Source organism: Mobula birostris, chromosome 16 (assembly GCF_030028105.1).
Source record: "Mobula birostris isolate sMobBir1 chromosome 16, sMobBir1.hap1, whole genome shotgun sequence".
NCBI classification, from domain to species: domain Eukaryota; kingdom Metazoa; phylum Chordata; class Chondrichthyes; order Myliobatiformes; family Myliobatidae; genus Mobula; species Mobula birostris.
Window position 1 is genome coordinate 55,437,559 of NC_092385.1, and position 17,460 is coordinate 55,455,018.

The 17,460-nt window shown below is 43.7% G+C and overlaps 1 protein-coding gene across 1 annotated transcript in view; it reads left to right on the top strand.

Annotated features, from left to right (window-relative positions):
- grip2b (glutamate receptor interacting protein 2b) overlaps positions 1 to 17,460 on the top strand; it is a 157,644-nt gene that overhangs the window by 88,958 nt on the left and 51,226 nt on the right. Inside the window, exons 13-14 of the mRNA XM_072280078.1 lie at positions 3,776 to 3,921; positions 11,528 to 11,612. Coding sequence (XP_072136179.1) covers positions 3,776 to 3,921; positions 11,528 to 11,612 — 231 coding nt within the window. The remainder of the gene's footprint in view (positions 1 to 3,775; positions 3,922 to 11,527; positions 11,613 to 17,460) is intronic.

The window sequence follows — 17,460 nt, forward strand, 5'->3', positions numbered from 1 at the left end:
CCACCCCCTCAGATATACCAGGGTGCCATCCGCCCCCTCAGATGCAGCAGGGTGCCATCCACCCCCTCAGATGCAGCAGAGCCCCATCCACCCCCTCAGATGCAGCAGAGCCCCATCCACCCCCTCAGATGCACCAGAGCCCCATCCACCCCCTCAGATACACCAGGGCCCCATCCACCCCCTCAGATACACCAGAGCCCCATCCACCCCCTCAGATACACCAGAGCCCCATCCATCCCCTCAGATACACCAGGGCCCCATCCACCCCCTCAGATACACCAGGGCCCCATCCACCCCCTCAGATACACCAGGGCCCCATCCACCCCCTCAGATTCACCAGGGCGCCATCCACCCCCTCAGATGTACCAGGGCGCCATCCACCCCCTCAGATGCAGCAGAGCCCCATGCAGCCACTCAGATGCACCAGAGCCCCATCCACCCGCTCAGATACACCAGAGCCCCATCCATCCCCTCAGATACACCAAAGCCCCATGCACCCCCTCAGATACACCAGAGCCCCATCCACCCCCTCAGATACACCAGAGCCCCATCCACCCCCTCAGATACACCAGGGCCCCATCCACCCCCTCAGATTCACCAGGGCCCCATCCACCCCCTCAGATACACCAGGGCCCCATCCACCCCCTCAGATACACCAGAGCCCCATCCACCCCCTGAGATACACCAGAGCCCCACCCACCCCCTGAGATACACCAGGGCCCCATCCACCCCCTCAGATACACCAGGGCCCTATCCACCCCCTCAGATACACCAGGGCCCCATCCACCCTCTCAGATACACCAGGGCCCCATCCACCCTCTCAGATACACCAGGGCCCTATCCACCCCCTCAGATACACCAGGGCCCCATCCACCCTCTCAGATACACCAGGGCCCCATCCACCCCCTCAGATTCACCAGAGCCCTATCCACCCCCTCAGATACACCAGGGCCCCATCCACCCTCTCAGATACACCAGGGCCCCATCCACCCTCTCAGATACACCAGGGCCCCATCCACCCCCTCAGATACAGCAGTGTGCCATCCACCCCCTCAGATTGATAAGAAGGATCTCATGATTTTGTTACACAATTCTGAAGAAGGGAAAGGGAGCTGGTCCAGCCAAGTAGGTGCTATGGCCAAGAGAGCTCACCAAAACCTTCAGTTTCTCAGAAGCCTAAGGAAATTTGGCATGTCCCTGATGACCTCGTTTTCACAGGCACACCACAGGAAACATCCTATGCAGATGTATTGTAGCTCGGTACGGAAACTGATCTGCCGAAGACCTCAAGAGATCGCAAAGATTTGTAAACGTAACCCAGTCCATCACACAAACCAGCCTCCCAACCACTCACTCCATCTACATGTCCCACTGCTTTGGAAAAACAGCCAGCATAAGCACAGACCCCCTTCTGCCCCAGACCAACTCCCTTCACTCCTCTGCTATCAAACAGAAGCTATAGAATCTTGAAATCATGCACAATCAGGCAGATGGGCAGCTGTTACCACACTCATGAACAGACCTCTTTCAAGATAAAGATGAGCTTGTGATCTCTCAGTCTACCTCATCATACCCTTGCATTGTTATTTTTATCCTTTTCTGCCACTGTACCTCAAATATATATGGAATGACCTGTCTGCATGGCTTCAAACAAAAGCTTTACGCTGTATTTCATTCCATGTGACAGCAGTAAGCCAATGACCATTTCCTCCAGAACTGAATCCTGCAACAACATCACTGAATATCTGAGTACGTAACATCACGTCCTTGCCTGTGCAGGACATTGTGAGGTAGTGAAAAGGAACATTTTAAATGCAAGCAACACCCACAGAATGCTGGAGGAACTCAGCAGGCCAGGCAGCATCTACGGAAAGGAGGACGGTCGACATTTCTGGCCGAGACATTTTCTCTTGTTTGTGATTTTAAATGCAAGTCCTCCTTTCTTTGGTCATCTGCAGACAAGACAAATGATTAGGAGGATATGAATTGAAATCTCACCATTGCAGCCTAAGAGTATGTCCTCAGAATTAGCTCACAAATTTACAATCAATCTGTAAGTGATCATGACGCTGTTGAACTGTGAGTAAAACCCAGCAGATTCAGGGATTTTCCTTAGGGAAGAGCCCACGCTAACATGAGTATTTAATTTTGCAGTGTCTTGGAAAATCTACAACTTGAGACACAGTTGCAAAGTGATTAAGTCACCAAACAAGCCTCTAGTGGCCTGGCCTATTAATAAGGAGTTCAGGTCCCATCAGAAGTCAGAATGAAATGCAAATATCAACAACAGTGATGATGAAATTGCCAATGTTTTATAAAATTCCTAGTGTATTCATTAACATCTTTCAGGAGCTGAACTCTGCATCCATAACCAGTCAAGAAAAATGTTTAAAAATTAGTAGTGTTTAAGATGGAAATCAAAATGAACTTCCTCTTTCAAATAATATTGAGAGGCGTGGATAGAGTGGACGAGGGGAGGATGTTTCCTACAGTGGGTGGAGTGTAGGACCAGTGCACAGCTTCAAAATAGAAAGATGTCCCTTTAGAACAGAGGTGAGGAGGATTTTCTTTAACCAGAGGGTGGTGATTCTGTGGAATACGTTGCCACAGACTAAATCATTAAGTATATTTAAAGCAGAGGTTCATAGCTGCTTGATTTGTAAGGGCATCAAAGGTTACGGGGAGAAGGCAGGAGAATGGAGTTGAGAAGGATAATAAGTCAGCCATGATGGAATGGTGGAGCAGACTCAATGTGCTAAATTGTCTAATTCTGCTCCTTTGTCAAGTTAAAGTTCAGGTTTATTGTCATCTCTCTGTACATACAGTATATACAACCAAGTGAAACAGTGCTCCTCTGAAACGCGATGCACCCACAAAGCATATATTACACACAGAGCATAAACCAAAATATTACCATAAATAAGTTTCAAAAGTATAATTCAAAATGCATTCAGTGCACAACACAGGTAAACAGTAAACATCTCGCTGTACTAGTGACGAGACCTTGGTAGTGGCATTAGTCTCTCAGCCTGAGGGAAGAAGCTGTGTTATGGTCCTATGGTGTTATAAATGTTAGTGATAATCTAAGGGATCATGTCAGGGAAGCAAAATGCTCCTGGGTGTTCAAGGCACTGATTCGTGGTGTAAAACAGCAAAGTGCTGCCGATCTTGGAATTCCGCTATAAAAACAGTGAATCAGGAAGTATCTATGGAGAGAGAAATGGGGTGCATTTTCATCAGGATATATGAGAGATGTGCTGGGAAAGATCCTGAATGACCTTCTTCCATATCCCAATTATTTAGTGAGTGATAAAGCAAATGGTCACTATAACATTACTCCACTAGCCTATATTATAGACACGTTAACCTCTTTAAAATTAATCAGTAACTTTTCATTGCACATGTTTTCCTTGTACACTGTCCAGTTTTGAAGAAGACAAGAGAAGTTCTCCAAATTAACCTGATCATTTATCCTTTAATGGTTATCTTTAACATATATTAACTGAAGGTATTTTGCTCATTGATGTTTTGGATTTGAGATCAGACTGTGCTTAAGCTGCCTGCATAAATTCCCACATCACGACATCAACAACACTTGCTTGGCTTAAAGAGTTTTGCTGTGTTGCTGATGGTGCGATCTAAATGCAGGTTCTTTAACAGTGGGAACACAGTTTCTGAGATGCTCAATAATTTATGGGTTGGAATCCAATAACCTCCTTTCATTGTTCCTTTTTCCTTCCCTGGAACTTTCCCATCGGCTAACCCCTCTATCCAGATGTGGGCTTGTGCAAGTGGGAGATCGCGTGCTCTCCATTAACGGCATGGCAACTGAGGATGGAACTCTGGAGGAAGCCAACCAGTTGCTACGGGATGCAGCACTCGCAAACAAAGTTTCACTGGAGATAGAGTTCGACGTGGCAGGTATGCACGGACGTTTGAAACCTGTCTGTGAGGTCCATTTGGGGGGCAAAAAGCAGGCCTTTAATGAGATTCCCATGCCCAATATGGCTCGTTTACTGTTTCCAGTAAATGTTTCCATCTGTGCAACACAGTTCCTAGAAAGAAGGTCACAGAACAACTTCCCTAAGTTGAAGTTAAACATAGAAAACCTACAACACCATACAGGCCCTTCGGCCCACAAAGTTGTGCCGAACATGTCCCTACCTTAGAAGTTACTAGGCTTACCTATAGCCCTCTATTTTTCTAAGCTCCATGTACTTGTCTAAAAGTCTCTTAAAAGACCCTATTGTATCCGCTTCCACCACCGTTGCTGGCAGCCCATTCCACGCACTCACCACTCTGCATAAAAAACTTACCCTGACATCTCCTTTGTATCCACTCCCCAGCACCTTAAACCTATGTCCTCTTGTGGCAACCATTTCAGCCCTGGGAAAAAGCCTCTGACTATCCACACGATCAATGCCTCTCATCATCTTATACATCTCTATCAGGTCACCTCTCATCCTCTGTCACTCCAAGGAGAAAAGGCCGAGTTCACTCAACCTATTCTCATAAGGCATGTTCCCCTATCCAGGCAACATCCTTGTAAATCTCCTCTGCACCCTTTCTATGGCTTCCACATCTGGTAGTGAGGCGACCAGAACTGAGCACAGTGCTCCTAGTGTGGTCTGACCAGGGTCCTATATAGCTGCAACATTACCTCTTGGCTCCTAAATTCAATTCCACGATTGATGAAGGCCAGTATACCGTACGCCTTCTTAACCACAGAGTCAACCTGCGCGGCTGCTTTAAGTGTCCTATGGACTCAGATCCCAAGATCCCTCTGATCCTCCACACTGCCAAGAACCTTACCATTAACACTATATTCTGCCATTATATTTGACCTACCAAAATGAACCACTTCACACTTATCTGGGTTGAACATCTGCCACTTCTCAGCCCAGTTTTGCATCCTATCAATGTCCGGCTGTAACCTCTGACAGCCCTTCACACTATCCACAACACCCCCAACCTTTGTGTCATCAGAAAACTTACTAACCCATCCCTACACTTCCTCATCCAGGTCACTTATAAAAATCACGAAGAGTAAGGGTCCCAGAACAGATCCCTGAGGCACACCACTGGTGACTGACCTCCATGCAGAATATGACTCATCTACAACCACTCTTTGCCTTCTGTGGGCAAGCCAGTTCTGGATCCACAAAGCAATGTCCCCTTGGATCCCATGCCTCCTTACTTTCTCAATAAGCCTTGCATGGGGTACCTTATCAAATGCCTTGCTGAAATCCATACACACTACATCTACTGCTCTTCTTTCATCAATGTGTTTAGTCACATCCTCAAAAAATTCAATCAGGCTCATAAGGCACGACCTGCCCTTGACGAAGCCATGCTGATTATTCTTAATCATATTGTACCTCTCTAAATGTTCATAAATCCTGACTCTCAGAATCTTCTCCATCAACTTACTAACCATTGAGGTAAGACTCACTGGTCTATAATTTCCTGGGCTATTCTGGGCAAAGTTGCACATAAGTAACTTTGGCTGGCACAAATCTGGAATGAAAACAGGGGTTGATGTTATGATTGAGGCAAAACCTAACTTGGGTTCATGAAGACAAGGTGAATGTGTTCATATTTATCTGCCTATTTCATCTTATTTAGGAGTGGGGTCATTCTATCTATCAACTAATTGGTGAAATGTAGATACTGACTAATGAGAAACCTAAGCTTTCTCCAAATTCTGACCTCTGAGAGTTTCATGTGATGGGGATTTTCCTTAGAATTCCCTGGGATTTGTAAGATAACGTGGTTTAGAAGGTGTAAATTCCAGACACCTCACTGGAAGTTAAGGTTCTATGGAGGATTTTGGCCAACTGGGGTCGGGTAAATATCTTTGCGAGACCATAGAATTGTGTGGCTGTATTGCTTAAGGCCTGGATCAGCAGAAAATCATGGATCTGTCTCCTGCCCTACTGCCGTAGACATAAAATTATGTTGTGGTGCTCTCCAGCTTGCGGCTCTACACCACAAAGTTATGTGACTTAGGTGTCTTTCTCTCTAGCTTGCTTAGGACAATACCAAATATGGAAATGTTGGACAACCATACCCATTAGAATCAACCATAAAGAGGGTGCGTGTACTGATTGTAAATGGAGTTGTTGCTTTCCAGAGGGACAGCTCTCCATGTCACATAAATAAAGAGTCTCCTGACAAATACCTGGGTCTGAGTCTTGTTCTGGAAAAGAAAATTCCCTAACAATTTGGCGACGCAGATGGGATCCCTATTTACAGGATCCAACTGAGCCTCAACCAAGTAATTAGCCCCTCGGAAGGGATTCAAAACCCTACCTGTAAGACTTCTCTGAATGACGCGAATCAAGACCAGGACCAGGGTGAGATGAGAGGAAGGTTGTCCCTGACCGGCCGATGACCAGTTCCTGAGTTCTGGTAAGAACAAGGTGGAAACTGGGAGATGGAGATCAGACCTATTAGACAAAATATTTTTGTGAAATTTAACGGGACCCAGATATTCTTATATGGTAATCAGCCGATTACAAAGTGAGGTTGGTATAGAAAATATAACGTAGAACAGGTTCAGTTCTTGAGCCTGGGTCCACAATTAGTGGGTGGAGAGATAACATGTTCCTACACAGATCCCCATAGTGAGCCCATGTTCCCACTGTTTAATGTTTTGGAGAGTGAATGTGGGTTTCACCAGCACACACTGCTGTTCTCCTGGTCAGGTCCTCTTGCGCCAAGAGATCTTATTTATATTCTGGCTTGCTGGAACAACAATAATACTGTCATCACTGTGATACCCTTGTAGTAGAGATATATTCCCAACCAAAAGTCCGGGCTGCTGCCTTCAAGTCTGATGGCAGAGCAGCTCTCAGACCAGGCAGGAGAAACCTCATCATTGGCAAAGATAGCCTGCATGCAAAAACACCTGTCTGATAACAACCCCCAGCGTATGTGGCTGAGCATCAAGGACATTAGTCATTACACAGGAAAAAACAGCGTTGACTGTACCAGTGACGCCTTCCTTCCTGATGCTCTGAACACCTTCTATGCACACTTCGAAGCTAGCAACACAAAGCCACCCACGAAAGCTAGAATCAACCCCCGTAAAGCTGCTGGACCAGACAGCACCCTAGGCTGAGTACTCAAGGAGCGTGCACACCAGCTCGTCTGGTGTCTTCACGAACATCTTCAACACTTCACTCATCCACGCTTCTGTCCCCGGATGCTTTAAATCAGCTGCCATTATCCCTGTACCAAAGAACTCTACACCTTAAGAACTAAACGATTACTGCCTGGTGGCTCTGACACCAATCATCATGAAGTGCTCCAAAAGACTGGTAAGGAAACACATCAAACCCTCCACTCCCACTGCACTGGACACACACCAGCATGCTTACTGGCAGAACCACTCTACGTCAGATGTCTTAGTATCTGTTATGTGCTTGGCCCTGACACACCTGGAAAACAAGGACCTTGTCCTGATGAAGGGTCTCGGCCTGAAATGTCAACTGTACCTCTTCCCACAGACCTTGGTGAGAAAAACTCCTTTTCCTCTGTTTAAATACATCACTGTGCAACTGGGCATGGACTTCCTAACCAACAGACCCCAGGTAGTCATGATGCACCTCCCATCAGCCTCAGCGCAGGTGGCCCCCATGTGTGTGTGCTGAACACATGGCTGTACACTCTGCTCACACACGACTGCATGGCCAAACACCCGAGAAATCACATTGTCAAGTTCACCAATGACACGATAATGGTAGGGGCTCATCATCAAGAAGGATAAGACTGCCTACAGAGTGGAGAGGGAAGAGCTTGAGTCCTGGCACCACGCAAGTAACCTCTTCATCGATGTCAACAAGGCAAAGGTAATGGTTGTCGACTTCAGGAGAACTCACACCACTCACATCCCTCTTCACATCAGCAGCACGGCAGTGGAAACTGCCAGCAGCTTCAAACTCCTGGGCATGCACATCTCACAGATCTCATGGTCCCAGAACACATTCTAAACGATCACCAATGCCTCTGTTTTCTGAGGAGGCTGAGAAGAGTAGGACTCTGCCCATCAATACCTATGACCCGCAGATGCACAGAGGAGAGCATCCTAACATGCTGTATCACTGCATGTTGTGGAAACTGCACTGCAGTGGACAGGAAGGCTTAACAACAGGTGGTCACAACTACCCAACACATCACCAAAACCAGCCTACCCCGCATCAAGGACATATATGCAGAAAGGTGGCAGAAAAGATAAGCAATATCATGAAGGATCCGACCCACCCTGCTCATGGGCTGTTTGTCCTACTCCCATCGGGAGGCTACGTAGCATCCACGCCAGGACCACCAGACTCAAAAACAGTTACTTTCCCCAAGCAGTAAGGCTGATCAACACCTCCACCCACAAACTCACCACTATCATTTCCTATCAGAGTAACTTTATGTACAGACACCCCTGTACCTCATGTTACTCTATGAGCATATAGTCAATCTATGTATATAAGCTATTTTAAATATTTATATATATTTTGTTCGTTATTGTTGGGTTCTTTATCTTAGTGTGTTTTTATATGCTGCATCAGATCCGATGTAATAATTGTTTCATTCTCCTTTTCACTTGTGTACTGGAAATGACATGAAACCATTTTGAATCCTGAATCTTGAATCTCCACTGTTCCCATATGTTGCAGAAGCTAATGATTGTTTCTGTAGCCAAACTGGAATCAAAATGCCAATCACTTCTTTAACAGAAAAAGTGTTCAAGTAATCATGTACAGTGGCATGCAAAAGTTTTGGCTCCCCGGTCAAAAAGTCTGTTACTGTGAATAGCTAAGCAAGTAAAAGTTCTATTTTACCTTCATCAGTCTACAGGACTTGTTTCCAAAATGCATTCAGGCCTGTTTAGATGTTCCTTTGAACCTTTTGACGAGTACTTCTTGGCCGCAATGAGCAAAGGTATATTTGGCGAAAAAAGGGTGCAGAATTTCATGCAAAGAACCCCTCACCAACTGTTAAGCACGGGGAAGGATCAATCATGCTTTGCAGCCAGTGGCTGCAGCTTTAAAGTTGCAGCCAGTGGCACGGGGAACATTTACTGGTAGAGGGAAGAATGAATTCAATTAAATACCAGCAAATTCTAGAAGCAAACATCACACCGTCTGTAAAAAAGCCGAAGATGAAAAGAGGATGGCTTCTACAACAGGATAATGAACCTAAACACACCTCAAAATCCACAATGGGCTACCTCAAGAGGTGCAAGCTGAAGGTTTTGCCATGGCCCTCACAGTCCCCTGACCTAAACATCACTGAGAATCTGTGGATAGACCTCAAAAGAGCAGTGCATGCAAGATGACCCAAGAATTTCAGAGAACTGGAAGCCTTTTGCAAGGAGGAATGGGTGAAAATCCCCCAAACAAAAATTGAAAGACTCTTAGCTGGCTACAGAGAGCATTTACAAGTTGTGATACTTGCCAAAGGGGGTGTTAATAAGTACTGCCATGCAGGGTGCCCAAACTTTTGCTTTGTGTCCTTTTCCTTTTTTGTTATTTTGAAACTGTAAAAGATGGAAATAAAGAAGTTTTCTTGCTTAAACTATTAAAGAAATGTGTCATCTTTAACTTTATGCCTTTTGGAAATCAGTTCATCTTTTACTTGCTTAGCTATTCACAGTAACAGAAATTTTGACTGGGGTCCCCAAGCTTTTGCATGCCACTGTATGTGTGTGTGTGTGTGTGTGTGTGTGTGTGTGTGTGTGTGTGTGTGCATGTGCATCTGTATTAATGTTGTCAAATGTTTGTGAGTACCTTTATGTACATCTTAGTATTCATGTGTGTATGTGCCTGCGACCATGAGTGCATGTATATTTGTATCAGGTGGTGTGGTTATTTGTGCCTGTATGTGTGTGTCTGTATATGTGCACCCATAATCCATGTATGTGTTTGTCACGCAAAATGTCGAGAAACTCAGTAGGTCAGGCAGCATCCATGGAGGAGAATAAACAGTCGATGTTTCTGGCCGAGTCTCTTCATTATTTTTGGATGAAGTTTCAGCCCAAAACACCAACTGTTTATTCCTCTCCATAGATGTTGCCTGGCCTGCTGAGTTCCTCCAGCACTTAGGGTGTGCTGCTTGGGTTTCTAGCATCTGTAGAATCTCTTGTGTTTATTATTTGTGCATGTGTCTACTGAATGTGTGTGCATATGCACCTGTGTGTCTTCGTGTGTGTGTGTGTGTGTGTGTGTGTGTGTGTGTGTGTGTGTGTGTGTGTGTGTCTTCGTGTGTGTGTGGAATTGGTTTATTGTTGTCATTATCGCACGTGTACAGTGAAAATCTTTATTTTGCATGATATTTCCAACCATCAGTACATCGAGGTAGTACAAAGGAAAAAGCAATTACAGAATGCAGGGTTATAGTGCTAGAGTGCAGACAATCAGCTGCAAGGGTCATGATGAGGTAGATTGAGAGGTTAAGGGTCCTTCTTAGAAGTTCCATTCAAGTGTAAGTGTGTGTGTGTGTGTGTGTGTGTGTGTGTGTGTGTGTTAGAGAGAGAGAGTGAAAAGTAGGCATGTTCTTGGCGCTTTGGAGGGCAGAAGGTTACTTGAACACTCCTAAGGATGGTAACCTTAATTGTATGGAGATGATGGAACTGGGGCACATAGGTAAAGGAGGAACTCAATGTAAAAAGTAAGGAAGCCCTGCTGGAGTCCTGGAGTGCATCCAGCAGAGGACACAGGTGTACAACAATGGGCAAAACCCCGGCGGGGAATGAGGAAATGCTTAGCCAATGAAATATCTGATTTGCAATGCACTGCTTGACAAGATGACAGTTGGACATTCACTAGTAACTTTGTATCAGGAAATGAATTGGGAATTAATATGGTGAGGATTGTTGTAGGACAATGAGAAAATGCAGGAGAATGGGAATAATTAAATTGATCTTTCTCAGAACAGGCTTAGGCAGGATGGGGAGGCCTCATGAAACAGTGACCCCCAATCTGCAGTTCTCCTTCTGCTTGAAACATGAATTTTTATTAAGACATAAAACATAGGAGAAGAGTTAGGCTATTCTCCCCATCGTCTACTCTGCCATTCCAGTATGGCTTATTTATTATCCCTCTCCATCCCATTCTCCTGTGTTCTCCTGGTACCCTTTGAAGCCTTTAATTAATCAAGAATCTATTAACTTTGATTAAATGATTAAATTGAATAACTATTAAATGAGCCGTCTATAGCAATGAATTCCACAGATTACATCATTGGAATACACAGTTATATGGTGGAAATACAGCATGTTATTTTGGTGATGTGTGAACATACAACTGTGCTGAACATTCCTGTGTTACAGCTTTTAAGTGAAGTTAATAGAAGCTACTTTAAAACAATGGACACATGAATGTGCTACAAATGTGTCCATCAGGTTTTATCCAATGTCATTTGTGGAAAATGATCAACTGCAGGAGACAGAGCCAACACATTACCAACATTTAACACAAATAAAGTCCTAATGACTAAGGCTGCACCTCTTGTCTTTGTTTCCTTTCCACAGAATCAGTTATTCCCAGCAGTGGAACCTTTCATGTGAAACTCCCCAAGAAAAGAGGCGTAGAGCTGGGCATTACCATCAGCTGTGAGTAGAGACTCTTTCAGACCCTCCTATTGCTTGATGAGTTATGCGAGCACTTTGGGCTGTGAATTGATTCATGCCTTAGAACTAAAGGCTTGAGGAGTTTCTGAAGTCACCTAAGGGCGTGCTGCTCTGCTGAGGTAACCCCTTCAGGTGGAATGTTAAAGTCAGCCTCCAGGTAGTCTAGTCTTTAACCAAAACACAATAGGCATGCTTAACTCTTTGCTATTTTTGGGAGGTTGGTGTGTACAAATGGTCACTTCACTGTTAAAATCCTCATGAAGGGCCTAGGCCTGAAACATCAACAGTTTTTTTATTTGCATAGATGCTGCCTGACCCTTTGAGATCCTCCAGCATTTTGTGTTTGTTGCTTTAGATTTCCAGCATCTGCAAAGTCTCTTGTGTTTATTGTTGCAGTGCAGCATTGATTCCACTACAAAAGCTTTCTTTATCTATTCTAAATGTATTGACCATCTTAAGGATCTGGAAGATCCTATATAATAAGACAATAAGAGATAGGAGCAGAATTAAGCTCTTTGGCCATCAAGCCTCCTCCGCCATTTCATCACGGCTAATCCAATTTCCTATTCAAACCCATTCTTCTGCCTTTTTCCGTTACTTTTCATGCTCTGACTAATCAAGAACCTATCAACCTCTGCCTTAAATACACCCAATGACTTGGCCTCCGCAGCTCTCTGTGGCAATTGACTTCACAGATTCACACCCCTTTGGTTAAAGAAATTCCTCCTCACCTCCTTTCAAATTGGATGTCCCTCTGTTCTGAGGTGGTGCCTTCTGGACTTAGACTCCCCCACAAACAGGAAACATCCTCTCCATATCCACTCTGTCTAAGCATTTCAACTCTCTCTATTGTTAGTACATCCTTTCTTAGATCAGGGGCCCAAAACTGCTCACAATACTCCAAGTGAGGCCTCACCAGTGCCCTATAAAGCCTCAACATTACATCCTTGCTTTTATATTCTAGTCCTTTTGAAATGAATGCTAATATTGCATTTGCCTTCCTTATCCCTGACTCAACCTGCAAGTTAAACTTTGGGGAATCCTACTCAAGGACTTACAAGTCCTGTTGCACCTCAGATTTTTGAATTTTCTCCCCACTTAGAAAATATTCTATGCCTCTGTTCCTTCTCCAAAGTACATGACTATACACTTCCTGACACTGTATTCCATCTGTCACTTCTTTACCCATTCTCCTAATCTGTCTAAGTCCTTCTGTAGCCTCTCTGCTTCCTCAAAACCACTAGCACCTCCATCTATCTTTGTATCGTCCACAAACTTGGTCACAAAACCATCACTTCCGTCATTCAAATCATTGACATATAATGTAAAAAGAAGCAGTACCAGCACAGACCTCTGTGGAGCACCACTGGTCACTGGCAGCCAACCAGAAAAGACTCCTTTTATTCCCATCTTTGCTTCCTGTCAATCGACCAATGCTCTATCCATGCAAGTATGTTTTCAGAAATGGGCTCTTAACTTGTTAAGCAGTCTCATGTGTGGCACCTTATCAAAGGCCTTCTGAAAATTCAAGTACACAGCATCCAACAATTCTTCTTTGTCTATCTTGCTTGTTATTTCTTCAGAGAATTCCAACATATTTGTCAGGCAAGATTTTCTCTTAATAAAATCATACTGACTATGGCCTGTTTTATCATGTGCCTCCAAGTACCCCAAAACCACATTCTTAACAATTGACTGCATCTTCCCAACGACTGAGGTCAGACTAACAGGCCTATAGTTCCTTTCCTTCTGCCTCTCTAATTATGATCACTGACTCCAAAGGGTTCCTTTACCTTAAGCTCCCTAATCAAATACAGTTCATTACACAACATCCAGTCTGGAATAGTCTTTCTCCCAGTGGGTTCAACCACAATCTGATCTAAAAAAAACCCATCTCATAGACATTCTACAAATTCTCTCTCTTGGGATCAAGTACCAACTTGATTTTTCCATTCTACCTGCATATTGAAATCCCCAATAATCACAGGTTATAGAGCCACAGAAACCTACAGCAAAGTAATACGCCCTCAGCTCTGAGTCCTGACTATCAACCGTCCGTGTACACCATTTACTTTCGAATCAGAAACTCAGTGATTCTGCAGATGCCCGTTAACCAGAGCAACACACACAAAATGTTGGAGGAACTTAACAGACCGGGCAACGTCTATGGAGAGGAATAAGCAGTCAACATTAGATGGAATCTGCTAGGAGTGGAGAGTGGACAGTGGGAGAAAGGCACCAGAGGGAAACCAGGGGAGATAGAAAAGGAGGAGGGGCACCCTCTTCCTTCCCTTTCTCCCATGGTCCACTCTCCTCTCTTATCAGATTTGTTTAGCTAGGTTCCTCCAGCGTTTTGTATGTGTTGCTTTTTATATTCAAATTTCTGTGGGAGGAAAGGAATTATTGAAGTTTGGGTCAAAACCCTGGTTCGGGTCAGTGTCTGATCCATAAAATCAACAGTTCTTTTTCTCCCACAGATGCTGCTTGACCCACCGATTTTTCTGCCAGTAGTCTTTTTTGATGTGGGAATCATGTTTCTCTTGGCTTGGGGGTGTAGAATTGGGAGTCACCATCTCGGAACAAGGACAAGACAGGGATGAGTCAAGAATCCTTTATCAGACAATAGAGACATCGAAGTTCCCACCCCTGAGAGAGCTGTGAATGCCTAGATGCTGAGTACATCAAGACAGAGATCAATAGATATTTGTGTTAAGGAAATCATATCAGGTTAGTTCAGGAGAGTACAGGTTAGTACAGGAGGTAAAAGATCAGTCACAATTTGATTGTATCATGGAAGAGGTACTGGGAGAGCATGGTAGTGTAGTGTTTAGTGCATGGCTTCACTGCACCAGCTGTAAGAGTGGGGTTTGTTTCCTGCGACCATCTGAAAGAAGTTTGTACGTTCTCCCCATCACCATGTGGGTTTACTCTGGGTACTCCGGTTTCCCCCATATTCCAAACATATACGGGTAGGGTTGGTAAGATTTGGGCATGCTATATTGGTGCTGGAGACATGGCAAACACTTGTGGGCTGCCCAGCACAATCCTTGTTAATTTGATTTGATGCAAAACAAAGCATTTCATTGTATGTTTTGATGTACTTGCCTCTAAAGATTAAAAACTAATTTTAAAATCTTTCGAGGTAAGAGGGCCTTTAGGTTCATTGTAGATTTATTTAGAGATACAGCACAGTAACTGGCTCCTCCAGCCCAACGAGCCCGTGCCACCCAAATACACCTATGTGATCAATTAACCCCCTAACCCATACGTATATGGAATGTGGGAGGAAACCAGAGCACCCGGAGGAAACCCACGCGGTCACGGGAAGAATGTGTAAACTCCTTACAGACAGAAGAGGAACTGAACCCGGTTGGCTAGCACTGCACTAGTGTTTTCCAATCTGCTACACTACTGTGCCAGCCACTAGGTATTTTTGCTTATCTACTGATGAATCTGAGAATTCCGTTATTTATTTTACTGCTAATGGCTAATCAGTGTGTGGTGCTGGTAACAAGGGACTTCAGGAGAGATGAGGGGCTTTGTGGTGTGAAGATGAGAGGGGTCTATGGGGGGTGGGAGAATGCTCCTTTTGTGCTCTGAAGCTGGAAACATTGGCTTGACCGAATTCAATTATTTATTTTATTGCTAATGGCTAATCAATATGTGGTGCTGGTAACAAGGGACTTCAAGAGCCCTGTGAGAGGTGCAAGATTGCATTCTTACAGAGAAGTACAGGCAAATATCTTCTCTAGGTCTTGGATCTGAGGCTGGATTTATGAGTTACATTGAGCATAATTAGTGGGAATGATCTTTGGAAGAAATAGTGTTCCGCTGTATATTTAATCAGCCAAACCAAGCTCTGCATAAATGAACAGACCTGCTTTTAGCTTTCTTTCTCATCGCAGTCTTTTTTCACAATCAATACAGTGGATTCCAGTAAATTGTGCTATTGGTCTATCAGGGCAGCCGCTTATTTTGGACAACTCTTTAAGAACAAAATCTAATCAAGAAAATAGTTGAGATTTCCTTTATTTAATTGGGACACTATGCTGCTTAACTGGGGCAGAAGACTTTTGCCAGTTTCTAACTAGCATCAGCCATGTGCACTTGTGTAGCTATTAGACACTCCACCACGTCTAGAGTGAACAGTTTTGAAATAGCAGCAGTTGTGTGTGTTTGTGCCCAAAACGCAATGATTCTTGTCATTGATAGTTAATGAGAAATAAGCAGTAAGACAATTTTTGCTCACCGTGGTTTCTAGCATTCAGGCTTGGAGATGCCAGAAATGGCAGACTGTAAATGAAATGATTTCACTACTTCAACAAGGAACTTAAGGGTATCAACAATCACCTTGAATGAAGGCTTAGAGGATGCAATTGTCAAAAGCATTGTATGAAGGTAGTTCATTATCTGCACTCGGTGTCCGTGTTGATTTACTGTCAATCAAAAGAACACAGCAGCGCACACAATAAATTCTTCCACCGATAACCGTTAGGAACTTTTACAAAGTTTTATAGTACTGTAGTAGTACTGGCTGTGTTCTAATTTGTTCTGTATTTCATTTAAATACATAATTTGTTGCTCTGTTAAATAGTAGTATGTTGTTTTTATACCTTTCTAACTAGTTTCCATGAAGCTTCAGTTAATTGAGGTAACCACTTAATTGGGCCAAAATGTACTATCTTGATGTGTCCTAATTAAGTAGAATCCGCTATATCGGCAGGTTTCTTTATCTTTCCCTGTACAATATACTCACAATGGGTCCAAGATATCGTATTGCAATGCACAGCCTTGGAATCTAAGGTTGCATTAACTCTTTCCCTGCTTGAGACCTTTCTCTGACTGAGCCACACAGTCTGAAGCTGGTTATTATTCTGCCATTGTCCAACCAGTTATCTTACTTGCTTTTATGCATTATCTCATCATTAATTGGGTCAGAGGGGAAGAGTGCCCAAAACCTGGTTGTGGGGTAACAGAATGGTAATAGCAAAATGGACAGAAAGAGGAAGAGAGTGAAATATTGCAGGGGTCACCCTTGGGAGTTTGTAGAACCCTTGCCGGATTCAAAATGTTCCAAGTCAAAGTAAATTTAATATCTAAGTAGGTACATTTCAATATATACAACCTTGAGATTTATTTTATTGCAGGCATTTACTGGAAAATAAATAATTATAGTAGAATTTATGAAAAAATATACATAAACAAAGATTGACAAACAACCAATGTGCAAAAGAAGATACATTGTACAAATAAGTAATTAGATAAATAAATAAACACACAAACAGATAGATAAATAAGTAATACTAAGAACAAAGGATTTTGAGGCCTTGAAAGTGAAGCAGGAGGTTGTGGGATCAGTTCAGAGTTGAAGTGAGTGGAGTTATCCACACTGGTTCAGGAGCCAGGGTAATAAATGTTCCTGAACCTGGTTGTCTGGGACCTAAGGCTCTTGTACCTCCTACCTGACAAATCGTAGCGAGAAGAGAGCATGGGCTGGATGGTGGAGGTCCTTGATGATGGATGTTGCTTTCTTGCGGCAGCACTCCTTATAAATGTGCTCGATAGTGGAGAGGGCTTTTCCTCTGATGGGCTGTATCATGACTTTTTGTAAGCATCTCCATTCCTGAACATCGGTGTTTTCATACCAAGCGGAGATGCAAGGTTCAAATTCAAGTTCAAGTTTATTATGATTGGGCTATACATATATACAACCAGTCAAAATAACTTTCCTCCAGACTAGTGCACCCACACAACATATATCATGCACAGCACATAAACCAAAATATTACCATAAATAAAATCAATAAAATATAATCCAAAATGCATGCAGAGTT